General features: G+C 38.7%; 1 protein-coding gene across 1 annotated transcript in view; it reads left to right on the forward strand.

The window, feature by feature from the left end:
* The first annotated feature begins 2,258 nt into the window (after positions 1-2,258).
* LOC105213665 (IDLSRF-like peptide) overlaps positions 2,259-15,910 on the forward strand; it is a 111,125-nt gene continuing 97,473 nt past the window's right edge. Inside the window, exon 1 of the mRNA XM_011186644.3 lies at positions 2,259-3,399. Coding sequence (XP_011184946.1) covers positions 3,177-3,399 — 223 coding nt within the window. The 5' untranslated portion in view covers positions 2,259-3,176. The remainder of the gene's footprint in view (positions 3,400-15,910) is intronic.

A 15,910-nucleotide genomic window follows, 5' to 3' on the forward strand; every position in this document is an offset into this window, starting at 1 on the left:
AAATATTTGTCTGTTTTTCCCTGGTCGGTGGTGGCTTTCATGCTACGCTCCTATATTGTTATTGTTGTGACCGCATTGCTTTTTAGTAGAAACATTAAATAAATGAATAGATAAAGATATTCACACACACCGTTGTAGGGTTTTAGATAAGCTTTGGGGTTTTCTCCTTTGAAAGCAAAAGCAGCTGCCACATTTTTCGAAAGCGAGACACTGCGGTGTTATTAAGGTTTGGTGCTGTTTCTCTCCTTTGGTAGAGGAGTGTGTGCAGGTCAAGGCGCATAGCGGTGTGGGATTAATTAAATTAAAATAAAGTATGAGAAATTAGATGTCAGTTTTAGTAATTAAGACAAGTTCCAGTGATTATGCTAAATAACGCATATTTTTCTATATAAAGGTTAATTGAAAATTCCTATATATAATTTATTTTCAGATTCTAATTTTTCTTCCTGTCATTGACATTAAGACCACAATTTATTCTTATTAAAGGCGATTAGTTCTCTCTCGAAAGTATTAACCAAACCGAAATGCTATATCAGGTCGATTGTTCCCTTAGTTCAGATCCTCGTTCAACAGCTGGAAAGCGGAATTTGGTTCGCTGGTTTTTAGATCACAGAACTATAAAGCTCTCTGCAAAGTTTATTGTCCCCAAACGCGTGCTTATATCTTTTTTTAGCAGATACTTCAAACGCCGACACCTTCCACGAATAGAATTGGAAATTCCATTATCACAACGTTTTACTATTACATTTTCCACTGACTCTCCTCGGTTTACGCTGCAGATGAAGCCGATTGACATTGTTCACCAGAAAAAATATGGCTTTCCAAATATATTTCTATATAAAAGGTAATCCATTTCGAGGGTTCCTACTTAAAAAAAAAAAGTTCAGAAAATTCAAATTTAATGGTGAATGTCTATTATACTTCGAAAGAACATTCTTTGGTATTTATTTTCTAAAGATTATCTCTTTAAAATGTTGGTCGCGGCTACGTTTATGATGGTCCATCCATTGAGTCCAATTTTCAATGACTCGTTCGAGCATTTCGACTGGTGACTGGGGAATGACACGCGTGATGTTTTGTTCCAAGGGATTGTCCGCATAGACTTTAGACTTAGACATATCCCCACAGGAAAAACTCTAACGGTGTGATATCAAACGATCTTGGTGGCCCATCGACCGGCCCTAAACGTCAAATTATCTGATCACCGAAGTGTTCTCTCAATAAATCCATTGATTGGTACGATGTGTGGGAAGTGGCGCCGTCTTGTTGAAAGTAAATGTCGCCGAGATCACGAGCTTCAATTTCAGGCATCCGTTTTATTTTGGAAGAACTAAACTCGATTCCAGAATCGGAAAAATCAGTGAGGAGAGTAATGAATATTTCCAAACAACGGTTTTCGTCTATATTTAGACCTCTCTTGGGTTTCTACTGCAGATTAAGCTATCCGAGATTGTGGACCAGATTGTGAACAGTACTTGAATATTTTATAGAAAATCTGTACGATTACGAGTACTAATTATATTTCTATATGTATATCAACAAGAACAACAATATAAACCGTTTATATCAATATCTATATTTCATAAGAAGTTCTTGAATTATAAAAAATATATGGTCAATTGGTCGAATCTAGATCAGTTATAGTTTTTAGTTTTGACTTGTGGCAGAGACGGCATAGACGGTATTGATTCCGTCCTTATAATTTTAACTACCGACGTTTGTAGAATCAATTGAGACACTACGGAACTTTGAAACTCTTTTGAATTTTATTTAATGCTGAGGAAGCATCAGCGTCCTTTTAGACTATTCTCTCCCACGGTTTCTTCCTGCTTGAAGAAATGCTACAAAGAGCATACTAGTTCTTTGAATATTTTTTGCACTCTAACCTAACCCCATCCAAAGATTGGCCGTAATCCATAAAAGCCAGCTTAGCTCAAGAAGCAAATATGTATAATATATAAAGAAGAATTGGAAGATAACTATGATAATTAAATACATTAAAAGTTTATAGAATAATTCAGCAAAACTAAGTATAGAAAGAACATCGAGTCAATTAGCAAATTCTGGTATTCTACAAGAATAAGATAAAAAGATTACTAATTGACTCAATTAAGCGCGAACAGTCGCGTCAATTTAGAAAAAATTAGTTTCAAAAGAACACAACACAAACTGAAGTTATTTGAAATTATATTACAAATATATTTTCTAACGCACATTTTCTCTTTCTTTCATTATCTATTCTCTCATTCTTTTTGCAGTGTAGAACAATGTAAAGGCATATAATTTGCGTGCATTCGAAAAAAGTTTTACGTACATAACGGAATCTTAATTTAATTTTTAACGCTTGAGAAGGCATCGTAGCAGTAAATTGTAGACAAGTTAAATAATAACTGAAACATATTTTGTTGTAGCATACTTTTCGGGTGCGAATAACTCCATTAATACAAAAGTTGTTCAGAGAACAAAGAAACAACAAACGAAACAAAAACAAAAAAACGGCGAAAAGCAGCAGCAACAACAAACAACGAAGTAACGCCGGAGTACGCAAGAACAACTAGCTCGCGCAACAAAGCGTTTGCGCTGGGCAGGAAGTGACGCGAGATCAGCGGTGTATAAAATACCAAGATTAAGTGTTTCGCTATAACGGAAGCACGCAAAGGCTGATTTTCGACGCTGATTAGAGGCAAGAAAAAAGTGATTGCCGGGGCAAAGGAGCATTTGGCATTCCCGTAAGTTAGCGGAGTACATAAAAAAGAAGGAACAGCAATTGGGGAGAATCGACCGAGAATAATAACGACGCCGCTGACGTCTGTTTGTTGCAAGTGTAGACAGGCAACATTCGAAAAACAAAAATCGCAAAAACAAATACAAAACTGCAGATTCCACAGCACATCCCGGCTGGGAAAAGTACAGTAAATTAACTTGGCGCGTGTAAAAAGTTAAGGCAACTTGGTGCAACAAGAACAAATATAAAAGTGTGAAAAAAAAAACAGAAAAATAAAAAAGTGAACAAAAGCATTTGTGTGTGTCAGTGTGTAAAGTGAAACCACACAGAAATACACGCCAAGCGAATTCCAACTTAATTTTGGCGAAAATTTGTTTGCTTTTAGTGTGCTAAAATAAGAGCAGCGCATTAAAGACAGTATAAATAGAGACTCGCGCTTCGCCCCTGCAACATGTCAACGCCTTTAGCGTCACTTTCAATGATGTGGCACGAACAGCACCAATACCATCAGCAACCGCAGCGCAACATGCGGCGTCCGCGCTCACCTTTGGCGCGTTACTGGCCGTTGGCCATCATTCTGTTGTTGCAATTGTTGCTCGCCACCGATAAAGTGGACGCCATCGATTTGAGTCGCCTCTACGGACATATGGCCAACAATATACAGAAGCGAAGCGGTGAGTGCAGATTTATTATGTGTGCTTTAACAGAGTTATGTATTTACGTTTATATATAAAATTATAAAATACAAACTGTCTCGTAATTTTGGTACAGAGGATGACACTATAGTGGGGCATATTTGAATAATAATTTGGAAAAGCGGGCGTGGTCCCGCCCCTTATAGGTATTTTCTATATATCTTCCAAACTGCTAATGCTATATAAACTTACTAGTGATATTTCTCTTTAGTACCCCATCATGCGTCATGAAAATGTGTGAAATCGGATAATAACCACGCCTACCTCTCATACAAAAGTTATGTAGAAAACTACTAAAAGTGCGTTAACTCACTAACGAAAACGCTTCACTCAGATCGGTATGAAAAATAGAAAATGGGTGTGGCCCACTTTTGGTTTAAAAAACATATATTAGGAATTACTCGATTAATTTATTTGCACCCGGATGTTACGGATGAAAAGTGGAAATATGAATCAACAGCCTCTGAAGATATCGGAATAAAATTTTGTACAATTACTGGATTGGTGATGTGTCATCGCTCATTTAAGAAATTGTCGAAATTGGACTATAACTTTTCAAGGCCCCGGATATCTAGCATAAAGACCTAAGTGCCTTAGTTAATTTTTTACTGAAAATATAGGCAAATATTTCAGATATTTTATGGAAACTCTTGGGGAATCCTTTTCTTCTAATAATGCTTTATATGCCAAAATGGTAGAAATCTGGTCATTACATCCTCTAGCTCCCAAGTTTCTCATACACAGATTTTAGACTTTCTGTGGGCTTTATATATCGTATATATCTTCAATTAAAATAATTTTGTACGTATAATCTTGAATATAATGTAGCTTGGTTGCGTTAAGTTAGATTAAAATTAAAATTTTTCTTCATGAGCCAGCAAATATTTTCTACATCTACACTTAAAACTTAACTTGCAGGTATTTCTTGTGATTACAAAAGAGCAAAATAAATCGTTAAAATAAACACCCTTAAAAGCTTCTTAAACACACAATTTGGGCCAGACTTTCTAAAGCGCAAACATTTCCGACCATCTGGCAATCGAAAGTTTGTTAAAAGATTATAGCAACAAAAATCAGTCAGACCTAAAACTAAAATGTACAACTTCTAAGAAGTTTCCAAGTGAGCAAATTTATTCATTACATTTACCAACTGTCAATTTGCTTTCATATCACCTGGCAATTTTACACCCGCACACAGTCACTCCGACACACACCCACCCACCTGACCACCTTGACGTTCTAACCACTTACCCATAATCTCATCACACCATTGAATTTCTTTCGACGCAGCGGTCAGTGGTGAGCAGAATATACAGTGCGTGCGAAAAAGCAGAGCATAGCAGAATCGTCTGTAGAAAACAATCTCTTTATTGTTTGGCTTAATGAAGCATTACGTTTTTCTTTGCCATTTCGGCGTTCCGCTTCGCTTCCCACACTCTAACCGCTTTTTGTCAGTTGCAAAATTTTTTTTGCCGTTTTAGTTGTTGTTGCCATTTTGTGAGTGCTTTGGGAGTCTTTTGGTGATAGATGTGAGAAACTTTTTATAGCCTGCTTTAATAGTATTTGTTATTTGTAGTCGCTCGCAGCGCGTTTGGCAAACTTCGTTAACTCAATGGGAATGTGTTGGTCTGCTTCTTTTGGTTTGTTATTTTAGGCAGGTTTTGGGCGAGTTTTTGTTGTAATTTTTTGGATGTATACATTTTAACGGCAATTTTCTTAGTTTTTCTAGGCAGCTGATTTCAAATAGCTTAGCTCTTAGGTATTTCTTGATGATTACCTTTAAAGGTTTTCCTTCATAAAATTAAATGAGTCTCCAATAATGTTGCGGCCACTCTTCATTAAAAGTTCTAAACTGGGCCTTTCGATACATATCGAGAACATTTTGGCATCTCAAAGAAAAAGGGATCATACTCGAACCTAAATCAACTAGATTTGGCAGGTCCTAGCTATTTAATCGTAACAATACACACGCAGATCAATAACAGCAAAGCTTCATATTAATACTGCAATAGACTTCAATTAACATTTATAAACTATTCAACCATACATGTCCATAGAAAGGTCTTTTGTGTTGAATTTCTGTTATGGGAAAGTATAAAGTCTTGTCATTGCCAGATCTCCATACTCAATTCTAATTCAAAAGCCTTTTCACAAAACCTCTGAGCCACTTAGGAGCATTATAAGTAGCTCTAAAATTAACAAAGTCTCCACCAATAATCTATTCATAACCTCAGCTAAACATTCATTAAAGCTTTAAGTGATCAACGACGCCTTTCACTCATATCAAAACAACAAATCTCCGTTACTCTCATTCCACAAAGCTAAAATTGCCGCACTGTCTGGCAATCACTTAACAACTTAGTTGTCCTTTTCACCAATATTTGTATGCATAAATAATTGAATATCTCTTCACTTAAATGTCAAAGGAGTCGACGTTTAATGACGCCAAAGTGAAATGAATTTGTAGCCAATACAAGTACTCGGGCAATAGCACTCGCCTGTGTGTAGTTGGTGTAATCTAAAATTATGCATGAGTAAGCGTGCGCCGGTCTGACATTACTCCCAAGCAGCCGTATTATAAATATCCACTACCAGACGCAATATGCCGCTTGAACGGTGTGCGTATTGAAGCGCTAAATAAAGAAATCTATTGATTTTTGTACGCGCAAGTAACTCACCTGAGGAGAAAATGTCGAGGTGGCAAGTCTAACGAAGCGCGACGAAGAGAGTTGAAGGAGTAGACAGGTGAGAATGCGAGAAGCTTGTCGGTGTGTAATACGGCTTTAAATTAGGTTTAAAAGATTTGGTTTTAAAAGAATGTAAATCGCTTGGGATAGAGTTTTAAAAGACAGATTCAATGGTAATGAAGGTTTTTAGGGAATTTTTTTGAGGATATTCATGCCATAATGGGGTCGAAATCGATAACAGACACTTATGTATGTAAATATATGTCATTGCGTAGTAAGATAACTGTCTTTGAGCTACTTTGGCATAACAGGATAGTTGTTATTAAGTTGTTTTCTGCTCTTACGTAATATTTTTCAGTGAATATGTGGAATTTTTTGTTGAGTTCACCTTATATATGAGGAATATATGAGTATATTTAAGGGTTCCACATATGGTTAGCATTTTCAATTCGTTCTTTATTTGAAATATGCTCCTGAAGTTTAATTTCTCTCTTGTCTCTAATCCCTCTCTTGTATATTCTTTTATATATTGTTCTTTTTGAAAATACTAGTCTATTCTGTTTATGCTAGTTGTTTGTTCGATTCACCACCCTTCAAAAATTGAGACAGCAAAGGCGATTAGCTTTTCACTTGGACTTGAATAAATCAACCACAAATTGCTTGTAATCTATATAAAACAATTCCTTAAACGACATAATTGTGTCCTAACATATTGCTTGTCAAGTTTCACATATTCAGCGTTGCTTTATTCGATTTATTAACAGACCCCATAAATCAAGCATCAGTTTTATTGAACGTCAATTAATGTAATAGTGGTACAAGTTGTTCAAATATTAAATAAATTATAAATAAAAATAAAATAATAATAATAATAATAATAATAATAATAATAATAATAATTATAATAATAAAATTATTATAAGTTGAAAGAACACGTACTTGTTCTTAGTTAGACGTTCCAACAAGGAGGTTGGTATATATCTACATGGAGTTAAGTGAAATTGGCCAAATGGGGCAAGTATATTAGTATAGCCATTCAGCGAATCATAATTCCGAAACTCAATGGATCTATGTTTTAAAATTGTTAAAAAATAGTAGTATAATGGCGATATCATTCAGCATGAAATATCCAAGACCGGACCGGACCGGAGATATTAGAGCAAATGTTATTTGTGAGGTTCGTACATCAATTTGAGACTGTGACGCCTGTTGTTCGAACGAAGCACCCAAACGCTTTCTCAGTTTTGATCAAATAATTTAAATTTGTCTAATTACTATAATAGTATAAAGTTAAGAAATTCAGTATTTGTTCATAAAGTTTCTTCGACCTGCTGAATGGCAGTGAAAGTACAACACCAGGAGAAGGCGAACCCGATCTCCCAATCGATGACGATAGAACAGATGTTCCATTACCCGACCATGAAGAAATTCGAATAGCAATTACCCGCCTGAAGAACAACAAAGCGGCGGGGGCCGATGGATTACCGGCCGAGCTATTCAAATACGGCGGCGAAGAACTGATAAGGTACATGCATCAGCTTCCAATCCATAAAAAGGGAGATCCCACAATCTGTGCCAATTACCGTGGGATAAGCCTCCTTAACATCGCCTATAAGGTTTTATCGAGTGTACTGTGTGAAAGACTAAAGCCCACCATCAACAAACTGATTGGACCTTATCAGTGTGCCTTTAGACCTGGAAAATCCACAACTGACCAGATATTCACCATGCGCCAAATCTTGGAGAAGACCCGTGAAAAGAGGATCGACACACACTATCTCTTTGCTCTTTCGACTTTAAAGCTGCTTTCGACAGCACGAAAAGAAGCTGCCTTTACGTCGCGATGTCTGAATTTGGTATCTCCGTAAAACTAATCGGCTGTGTAAGTTGACGTTGAGCAACACCAAAAGCTCCGTCTTGATTGGGAAGGACCTCTCCGAGCCGTTCGATACCAAACGAGGTTTTAGACAAGGTGACTCACTATCGTGTGACTTCTTTAACTTGATGCTGGAGAAAATTATACTAGCTGCAGAGCTAAATAGAGAAGGTACAATCTTCTATAAGAGTGTACAGCTGCTGGAGTATGCCGATGATATTGATATCATCGGAAGCAACAACCGCGCCGTTAGTTCTGCTTTTTCCCGCTTGGATAAGGAAGCGAAGCGAATGGGCCCGGAGGTGAATGTGGACTAGATGAAATATCTCCTGGTATCAAGCAAACAGTCAGCGCTTTCGCGGCTTGGCTCCCACGTCACTGTTGGCAGTCATAACTTCGAAGTCGTAGATAATTTAGTATACCTGGGAACCAGTATCAATAACACCAACAATGTCAGCCTCGAAATCCAACGCAGAATCACTCTTGCCAACAGGTGCTACTTTGGACTGAGTAGGCAATTGCAAAGTAAAGTCCTCTCTCAATGAACCAAAATCAAACTCTACAAGTCGCTTATCATTCCCGTCCTGCTTAATGGTGTAGAAGCGTGGATGATGTCAACATCAGATAAGACGATACTAAGAGTTTTGCGCAAGATTTATGGTCCTCAGAACATTGGCAACGACGAATACCGCAGACGATGGAACGATGAAGCTGGCTAGGTAATGTTGTTCGAATGGACGAAAGTGCTCGAGCTCTGGAAGTGTTCGATGCAGTACCCGCCGGAGGAAGCCGAGGAAGGGGAAGAGCTCCAATCCGTTGGAGAGACCAGGTGGAGAGCGATCTGGTTACACTTGAGATCTCCAACTGGCGCCGAACTGCGAGGGAAACAGAGGAGTGGCGCGCTATTATCGGTTCGCTTATAACCGGCTAAACGGTTTCAACGCCAATCACATACATACATTGAGTATTTGTTCATTAAGCACAAAAAATAAATATTTCATTGGGAATAAAGCAAGTTTATGTTTCATACCTCAAGCATATCAATATTTAGTTCATCTAAAATATTCAAGTTTTCGGCATTCTTTATTTACGATTATATTATGCTATCTTTCCTTTTATCTGATTAAGCCGTGTTTGAGTTTTTGATAGTAAAACCTTTTTTGGGAAGATAGAGGCTTGCACCTCTCTTCTATGCACTTGACAAATTGACAAATAATTGATAATTTATCAAGATGTTTTACCCAGTAATAAGTTTTTTGTTATTCTGTGACAATATTGATAAAATATAAAGCTTCAATGCGCAGTGCTTTGCAGTGCCCACACATCTGGTGAACAAAATAATGTAAACAGAAATAGAAATTATATCATATACCTGCTTAATTGATATATATTATCAATCTTGATAATTTATCATGAAAATAGTTTTTATTTATGACTGAAAATCTTGATAAATTTGCAATCTTGATAAATTAGCAAGTTATTGAAATTGTTGAGTACACAGAATATATACCTCTATTTACTATTTAGAACAGGATTTAGAAATATTTTCTGCCACTATCACAACAGAAGAAGAATACATTCAAATACATGACCCGTTCACACGACAGTCGGTTCTACATAACTGGAACGGTCCCGGCTTTCTATCTTGCCAAGGACTCTCAAATCGTCTAATTAAAATTTCGAAAGAATAATGCGGTTATATTAATAATAATAACAAATAACCCTTCTGTTTGCAGGAAGGCAATGTCCTGAGTTAGCTACTAGTTTTCTTCTTAAATACGTTTTAATTTGAGCTTTACTTAATAACTCTCATGAATATACAATAATATTGCCCCTGCTACTGCTACATATAGCTTTATTATGTCAATTTGTTTTATTTTTGCATATACTTATGTGCGTATGTGTCTGTATATGTGCCTAATTTCGATAACATCTAAATTGGCTGACTAATGTGAGCATTTGAATTTATAGCCTAAGACGCGACCACACAGCTTATGTCCTTGATGTTGTGTGGTTGCGTGGTGCGTACATTCCAACAGGCTGTGTTAGTTATATCGGCTACCACACACATGTGGCACGTTCGGCTCATTTGCTATCAGCTCTATTGCTCATATGCTTGAATGTCCGGCTGGTCATGAGCTTTTGCTTGAATAACTTTTGTTTGCGCTATGAATTTAACGCAGTTGCTGCGACGCACACAAACAAACATAAATATATATACATACATATATGTATAAATACATAAATACATATATGTGTAGATGTATATGTATATGTGCGAGTAAATATTTGCCTCTGTGGGAGTGTCCTTCATACTACGTCTTCATCATTTGCATTGCGACTTTGTTTTATTGCTTTTGTTCATTAATATTTCCGCTTGATGATGTGTGTAATTTGTTAAATTAATACCGTTATATTAATTTTCTCCGTCACTTTTTCGAAATTAACCCGCGGTGTTTGACTTTTTCATTGGCTTTACAGTCGCTAATGTTTGTGCCTTCTAATTACCGGTTGCATACACAGACATACAGATGTGTCTGTGTGTACATTTGTGTTGGTGTAATGAATGACTTTCGCTTCGCTAGTTCCGCTTCACTGTGTGTGTTACGGATATATGCTTTTCACTACGATGAAGTCATATGCTATACAATTCACTCTTGCCGCCTCTTTTATGTATATTTATCAACCCACACACACATCTCCGCTTACTTCCTGTGTAATTTTTCCGCTACATATTTATTTAGTTGCCACTTAACGCTTAATTATGTACTATTCTACGAAGCACATGTCGTGTTGCTTGTCTTCAGCGACAGGTGTTAGTTCAAGTAGGTTAGACTAGCTTTAGACGACTTTATTAAGGCATATGAGATGAGATTATTCAGATATAATAGTAGCAATTTAAATAAATTACTTTTATTTTAGCATCGAAGCCTTTTGACTGTTAGCATAGCAGATTTTCAAAAAGAAAAATTCGTATCGTTTAACATAGAAGGTGATCCTAGAAATTAATTCATTTCCGTACCTAGATCGATCATTAATTTTAACTATCATGTTCCATAAATTGTTTCTGAGTTTCAAATGTTAATATATGTATTTGTATAAGGCTCACTCTTGCGAACTATTCTTCTATACCGTAACACCTTGTTTTTTTTATACTCTCGCAACATGTTCACATAACAGTTGTATGTAACACCCAAAACTAAACGAGTTAGATATAGGGTTATATATATCAAAATGATCAGGGCGACGAGTGGAAAATTACTTAAAATGCTTTTATTCAGTAAGGAATAACATCAAAAACCTTAAATTTCATTGTAACGATGGTACTGAAGGGCTGCAATAAAATTGGTATACAAAATTGTTAATGGTCGTGGCTCCGCCCACTTATGGGTCAAAAACCATATCTCCGAAACTACTCGACCAATTTCAGGGACCAATTTCGGTTTGTAATATTTTCCTTGCATCCCAATGATATGTTGTGAAAATATGCCAAATCGGTTCAAAATGAACCCTACTTCCTATATACCAGAACTTTGAAGCCGATCTGAATCGTTTACTTTACAATATATAAAGTTAGCATTAGTGAACTTCGAAACTTTGCATAAATACTGCATTTATAGTGTGACATCGTAAATCGGACCATAGGTTTTCATATATGGAACATGAGGACCTCAGGGCTTCTAACAAATTTTTTACCGAAAATATAAGTAATTCTCCTAATATTAGTGTTTCCACCTTTCTTTGTGTGTTATATCGATAAAATTTAATAAATAAATTGCGAGAGTATAAAATGTTCGGTTACATCCGAACTTAGCTCTTTCTTACTTGTTAAACCTTAACTTTTTCATGGAGACGTTAATACACATGGTTTTGGAAGAGATGTCTAGAGATTGGCAATTCCATATATCATACAGTGCAGATAATAATTAATTATGGATAGTCATAATCGTGTGGCCTATCTATCTAGTAGCAGTATTTTTTCCTAAAATAAAAAGTTCACAGTCTTAAGTAGAGATGAGAATTTCAAGAGGAAAATCCTCATATTGAAACATTAAATAAAATCTTTTATATAAGTATATCCATTTAGAGGAGAAAAAAAATCGAAATATTGCTGAGCAAATTCATATCAAATGTGAATTCTGCAAACAGCAAAGATAAATACTATTTCTCTTCATATTTACTTTTTATATGTGCGCATATGTATGTGATTGGCGTTGCAACCGTTTAGCCGGTTATATCCGAATCGACGATAGTGCGCCACCTCTCTCTCTCCTTCGCAGTTCGGCGCCAGTTGGAGATCCCAAGTGTAACCAGGTCGCTCTCCACCTGGTCCCTCCAACGGAGTGGAGGCCTTCCCCTTCCTCGGCTTCCTCCGGCGGGTACTGCATCGAACACTTTCAGGGCTGGAGTGTTTTCGTCCATTCGGACAACATGACCTAGCCAGCGTAGCCGCTGTCTTTTTATTCGCTGAACTATGTCAATGTCGTCGTATAACTCGTACAGCTCATCGTTCCATCGTCTGCGGTATTCGCCGTTGCCAATGTTCTGAGGACCATAAATCTTACGCAAAATTTTCCTCTCGAAAACTCCTAGTGTCGTCTCATCTGATGTTGACATCGTCCAAGCTTCTGCACCGTAAAGCAGGACGGGAATGATAAGCGACTTGTAGAGCTTGATTTTGGTTCGTCGAGAGAGGACTTTACTGTTCAATTGCCTACTCAGTCCAAAGTAGCACCTGTTGGCAAGAGTTATTCTGCGCTGGATTTCGAGGCTGACATTGTTCGTGTTGTTGATGCTGGTTCCCAGGTATACGAAATTATCTACGACCTCGAAGTTATGACTGTCAACAGTGACGTGGGAGCCAAGACGCGAAAGCGCTGATTGTTTGCTTGATACCAGGAGATATTTCATCTAGTCCACATTCACCTCCGGGCCCATTCGCTTCGCTTCCTTATCCAAGCGGGAAAAAGCAGAACTAACGGCGCGGTTGTTGCTTCCGATGATATCAATATCATCGGCGTACGCCAGGAGCTGTACACTCTTGTAGAAGATTGTACCTTCTCGGTTTAGCTCTGCAGCTCTTATAATTTTTTCCAGCATCAGAGTCACCTTGTCTGAAACCTCGTTTGGTATCGAACGGCTCGGAGAGGTCCTTCGCAATCATGACGGAGCTTTTGGTGTTGCTCAATGTCAATTTACACAGCCGTATTAGTTTTGCGGGGATACCAAATTCAGACATCGCGGCATAAAGGCAGCTCCTTTTCGTGCTGTCGAAAGGAGCTTTAAAATCAACAAAGAGGTGGTGTGTGTCGATCCTCTTTTCACGGGTCTTCTCCAAGATTTGGCGCATGGTGAATATCTGGTCAGTTGTCGATTTTCCAGGTCTAAAGCCACACTGATAAGGTCCAATAAGTTCGTTGACGGTGGGCTTTAGTCTTTCACACAGTACGCTCGATAGAACCTTGTATGCGATATTTAGGAGGCTGATCCCACGGTAATTGGCGCAGATTGTGGGATCTCCCTTTTTATGGATTGGGCAGAGCACACTGAGATTCCAATCGTCAGGCATGCTTTCTTCTGACCATATTCTGCAAAGCTGATGCATGCACCTTATCAGTTCTTCGCCGCCGTATTTGAATAGCTCAGCCGGTAATCTATCGGCCCCGCTGCTTTGTTGTTCTTCAAGCGGGTAATTGCTATTCGAATTTCTTCATGGTCGGGTAATGGAAAATCTGTTCCATCGTCATCGATTGAGGGATCGGGTGTTGTACTCTCACTGCCATTCATCGGTTACCAGATTACCACCTTGGTCTCTACATGAGCATGCTCCGGTCTTGAAACCTTCGTTAAGTCGCTTCATTTTTTCATAAAATTTTCGAGCATTCCCTCTGTCTGCCAACTTCTCAAGTTCTTCGTACTCACGCATTTCGGCCTCTTTCTTTTTTTGTCTGCAGATGCGTCTCGCTTCCCTCTTCAGCTCTCGGTATCTATCCCATCCCGCACGTGTTGTGGTCGTTTGCAACGTTGCGAGGTAGGCAGTCTGTTTTCTCTCCGCTGCGAGACGGCACTCCTCATCGTACCAGCTTGTTTTTTGTCGTTGCCGAAAACCAATTGTTTCGGCTGCAGCGGTACGCAGTGAGTTTGACATGCCGTTCCACAGTTCCCTTATATCGAGATGCTGATGAGTGCTCTCAGAGAGCAGGAGTTCAAGTCAAGTAGAGATTTCGTGGCTGTCTGTTGCGATTGCAGCTTTTCGACGTCGAACCTTCCTTGTGTTTGTTGACGGGCATTCTTTGCTGCACAGAGGCGGGTGCATATCTTCGCTGCGACCAGATAATGGTCCGAGTCTATATTTGGTCCTCGGAGCGTACGCACGTCTAAAACACAGGAGACATGTCTTCCGTCTATCACAACGTGATCGATTTGGTTCCGCGTGTTTCGATCAGGAGACAGCCAGGTAGCTTGATGTATTTTCTTATGCTGGAATCTGGTACTACAGACGACCATATCTCGGGCCCCAGCGAAGTCGATCAGCCTCAGGCCGTTTGGCGATGTTTCGTCATGGAGGCTGAATTTTCCGACTGTTGTGCCAAAGACATCTTCTTTACCCACCCTGGCGTTAAAATCGCCAGGCACGACTTTTACATCGTGGCGGGGGCAGCGCTCATAGGTGCGTTCTAGGCGCTCATAGAAAGCATCTTTGGTCACATCGTCCTTCTCTTCCGTTGGGGCGTGGGCGCAAATCAGCGATATGTTGAAGAACCTCGCTTTGATGCGGATTGTGGCAAGACGTTCATCCACCGGGGTGAATGCCAGGACTCTGCGACGGAGTCTCTCTCCCACCACAAATCCAACACCAAATTTGCGCTCCTTTATATGGCCGCTGTAGTAGATGTCACAAGGACCCACCTTCTTCCGTCCTTGTCCCGTCCATCGCACTTCTTGGATGGCGGTGATGTCAGCCTTGAGTCGTATGAGGACATCAACCAGCTGGGCAGAGGCACCTTCCCAATTAAGGGTCCGGACATTCCAGGTGCATGCCCTTATATCATTATCCTTAAAACGTTTGCAGGGGTCGTCATCAAAAGGGGGGTGTCTCATCCGAGGCTTTCGTAGATTTTTCATTGGGGAGATTTTTTTATGTGGTGGGTCCCAAGCCCTACGCACAACCGCATAAGCGGGCTTCGCCTTCTCACTTTAGCTCGCCTTCAAACGGATGTCTGTTGGCTACCCAGAGGATACTTGGTCTAAAACCGGAAGTCGTGAGCTGCTTGTACCATGTGGAGAAGAATCGTTTCTGGCCACTCCCAAGTGAATGACAATCAAAAACTTTCCTCACTTGCGTGAACTTCTACACATGATCCCATCCTCCGCATATGCTTAACAAATAATACTACTTTGTTGCTGTTGCATACCAATTTAAATCGTAAAACCTCTTGTAAATTATATGTACTAACACCAACATACAGTAGTAACTGAGTGCAAGTTGCATGTTGAGCGCACTGCTTATGCTTCACCATTCATATTTCTATTGCAGTGCTTCGATTTATCATTTCGTATTCCATTTCCTTGTGTCATCAGTTGCATTCAAATTTTGTTTTCAAACATTCGTTGACATATTTATTTTTGTGTATATTATTTTCATACACTTTTCATACACACTTGCTACTGTAAGCGATTTATTTTTGCAAGTGAACTGGAAACTAATAATATGCATAGATTTGTTTGAGTGTTACACTGCGTATAAGCAACATCATTTGCAAGGGAGTGGGTTGGCACTGTTGATGCAAGGGGTGTAAAGCTAGCAGGAATATATTATATTTGCCGAGAGTATTTTAAGACATGATAAATGTTTACAGTTGATTGATACTCAAGGGATCAGTGTGGAAATTATTACTTTTCTTGCTATCAAATGTGTATTACAAGT

Source organism: Zeugodacus cucurbitae, chromosome 2 (assembly GCF_028554725.1).
Source record: "Zeugodacus cucurbitae isolate PBARC_wt_2022May chromosome 2, idZeuCucr1.2, whole genome shotgun sequence".
In the NCBI taxonomy this organism is placed as follows: Eukaryota; Metazoa; Arthropoda; class Insecta; order Diptera; family Tephritidae; genus Zeugodacus; species Zeugodacus cucurbitae.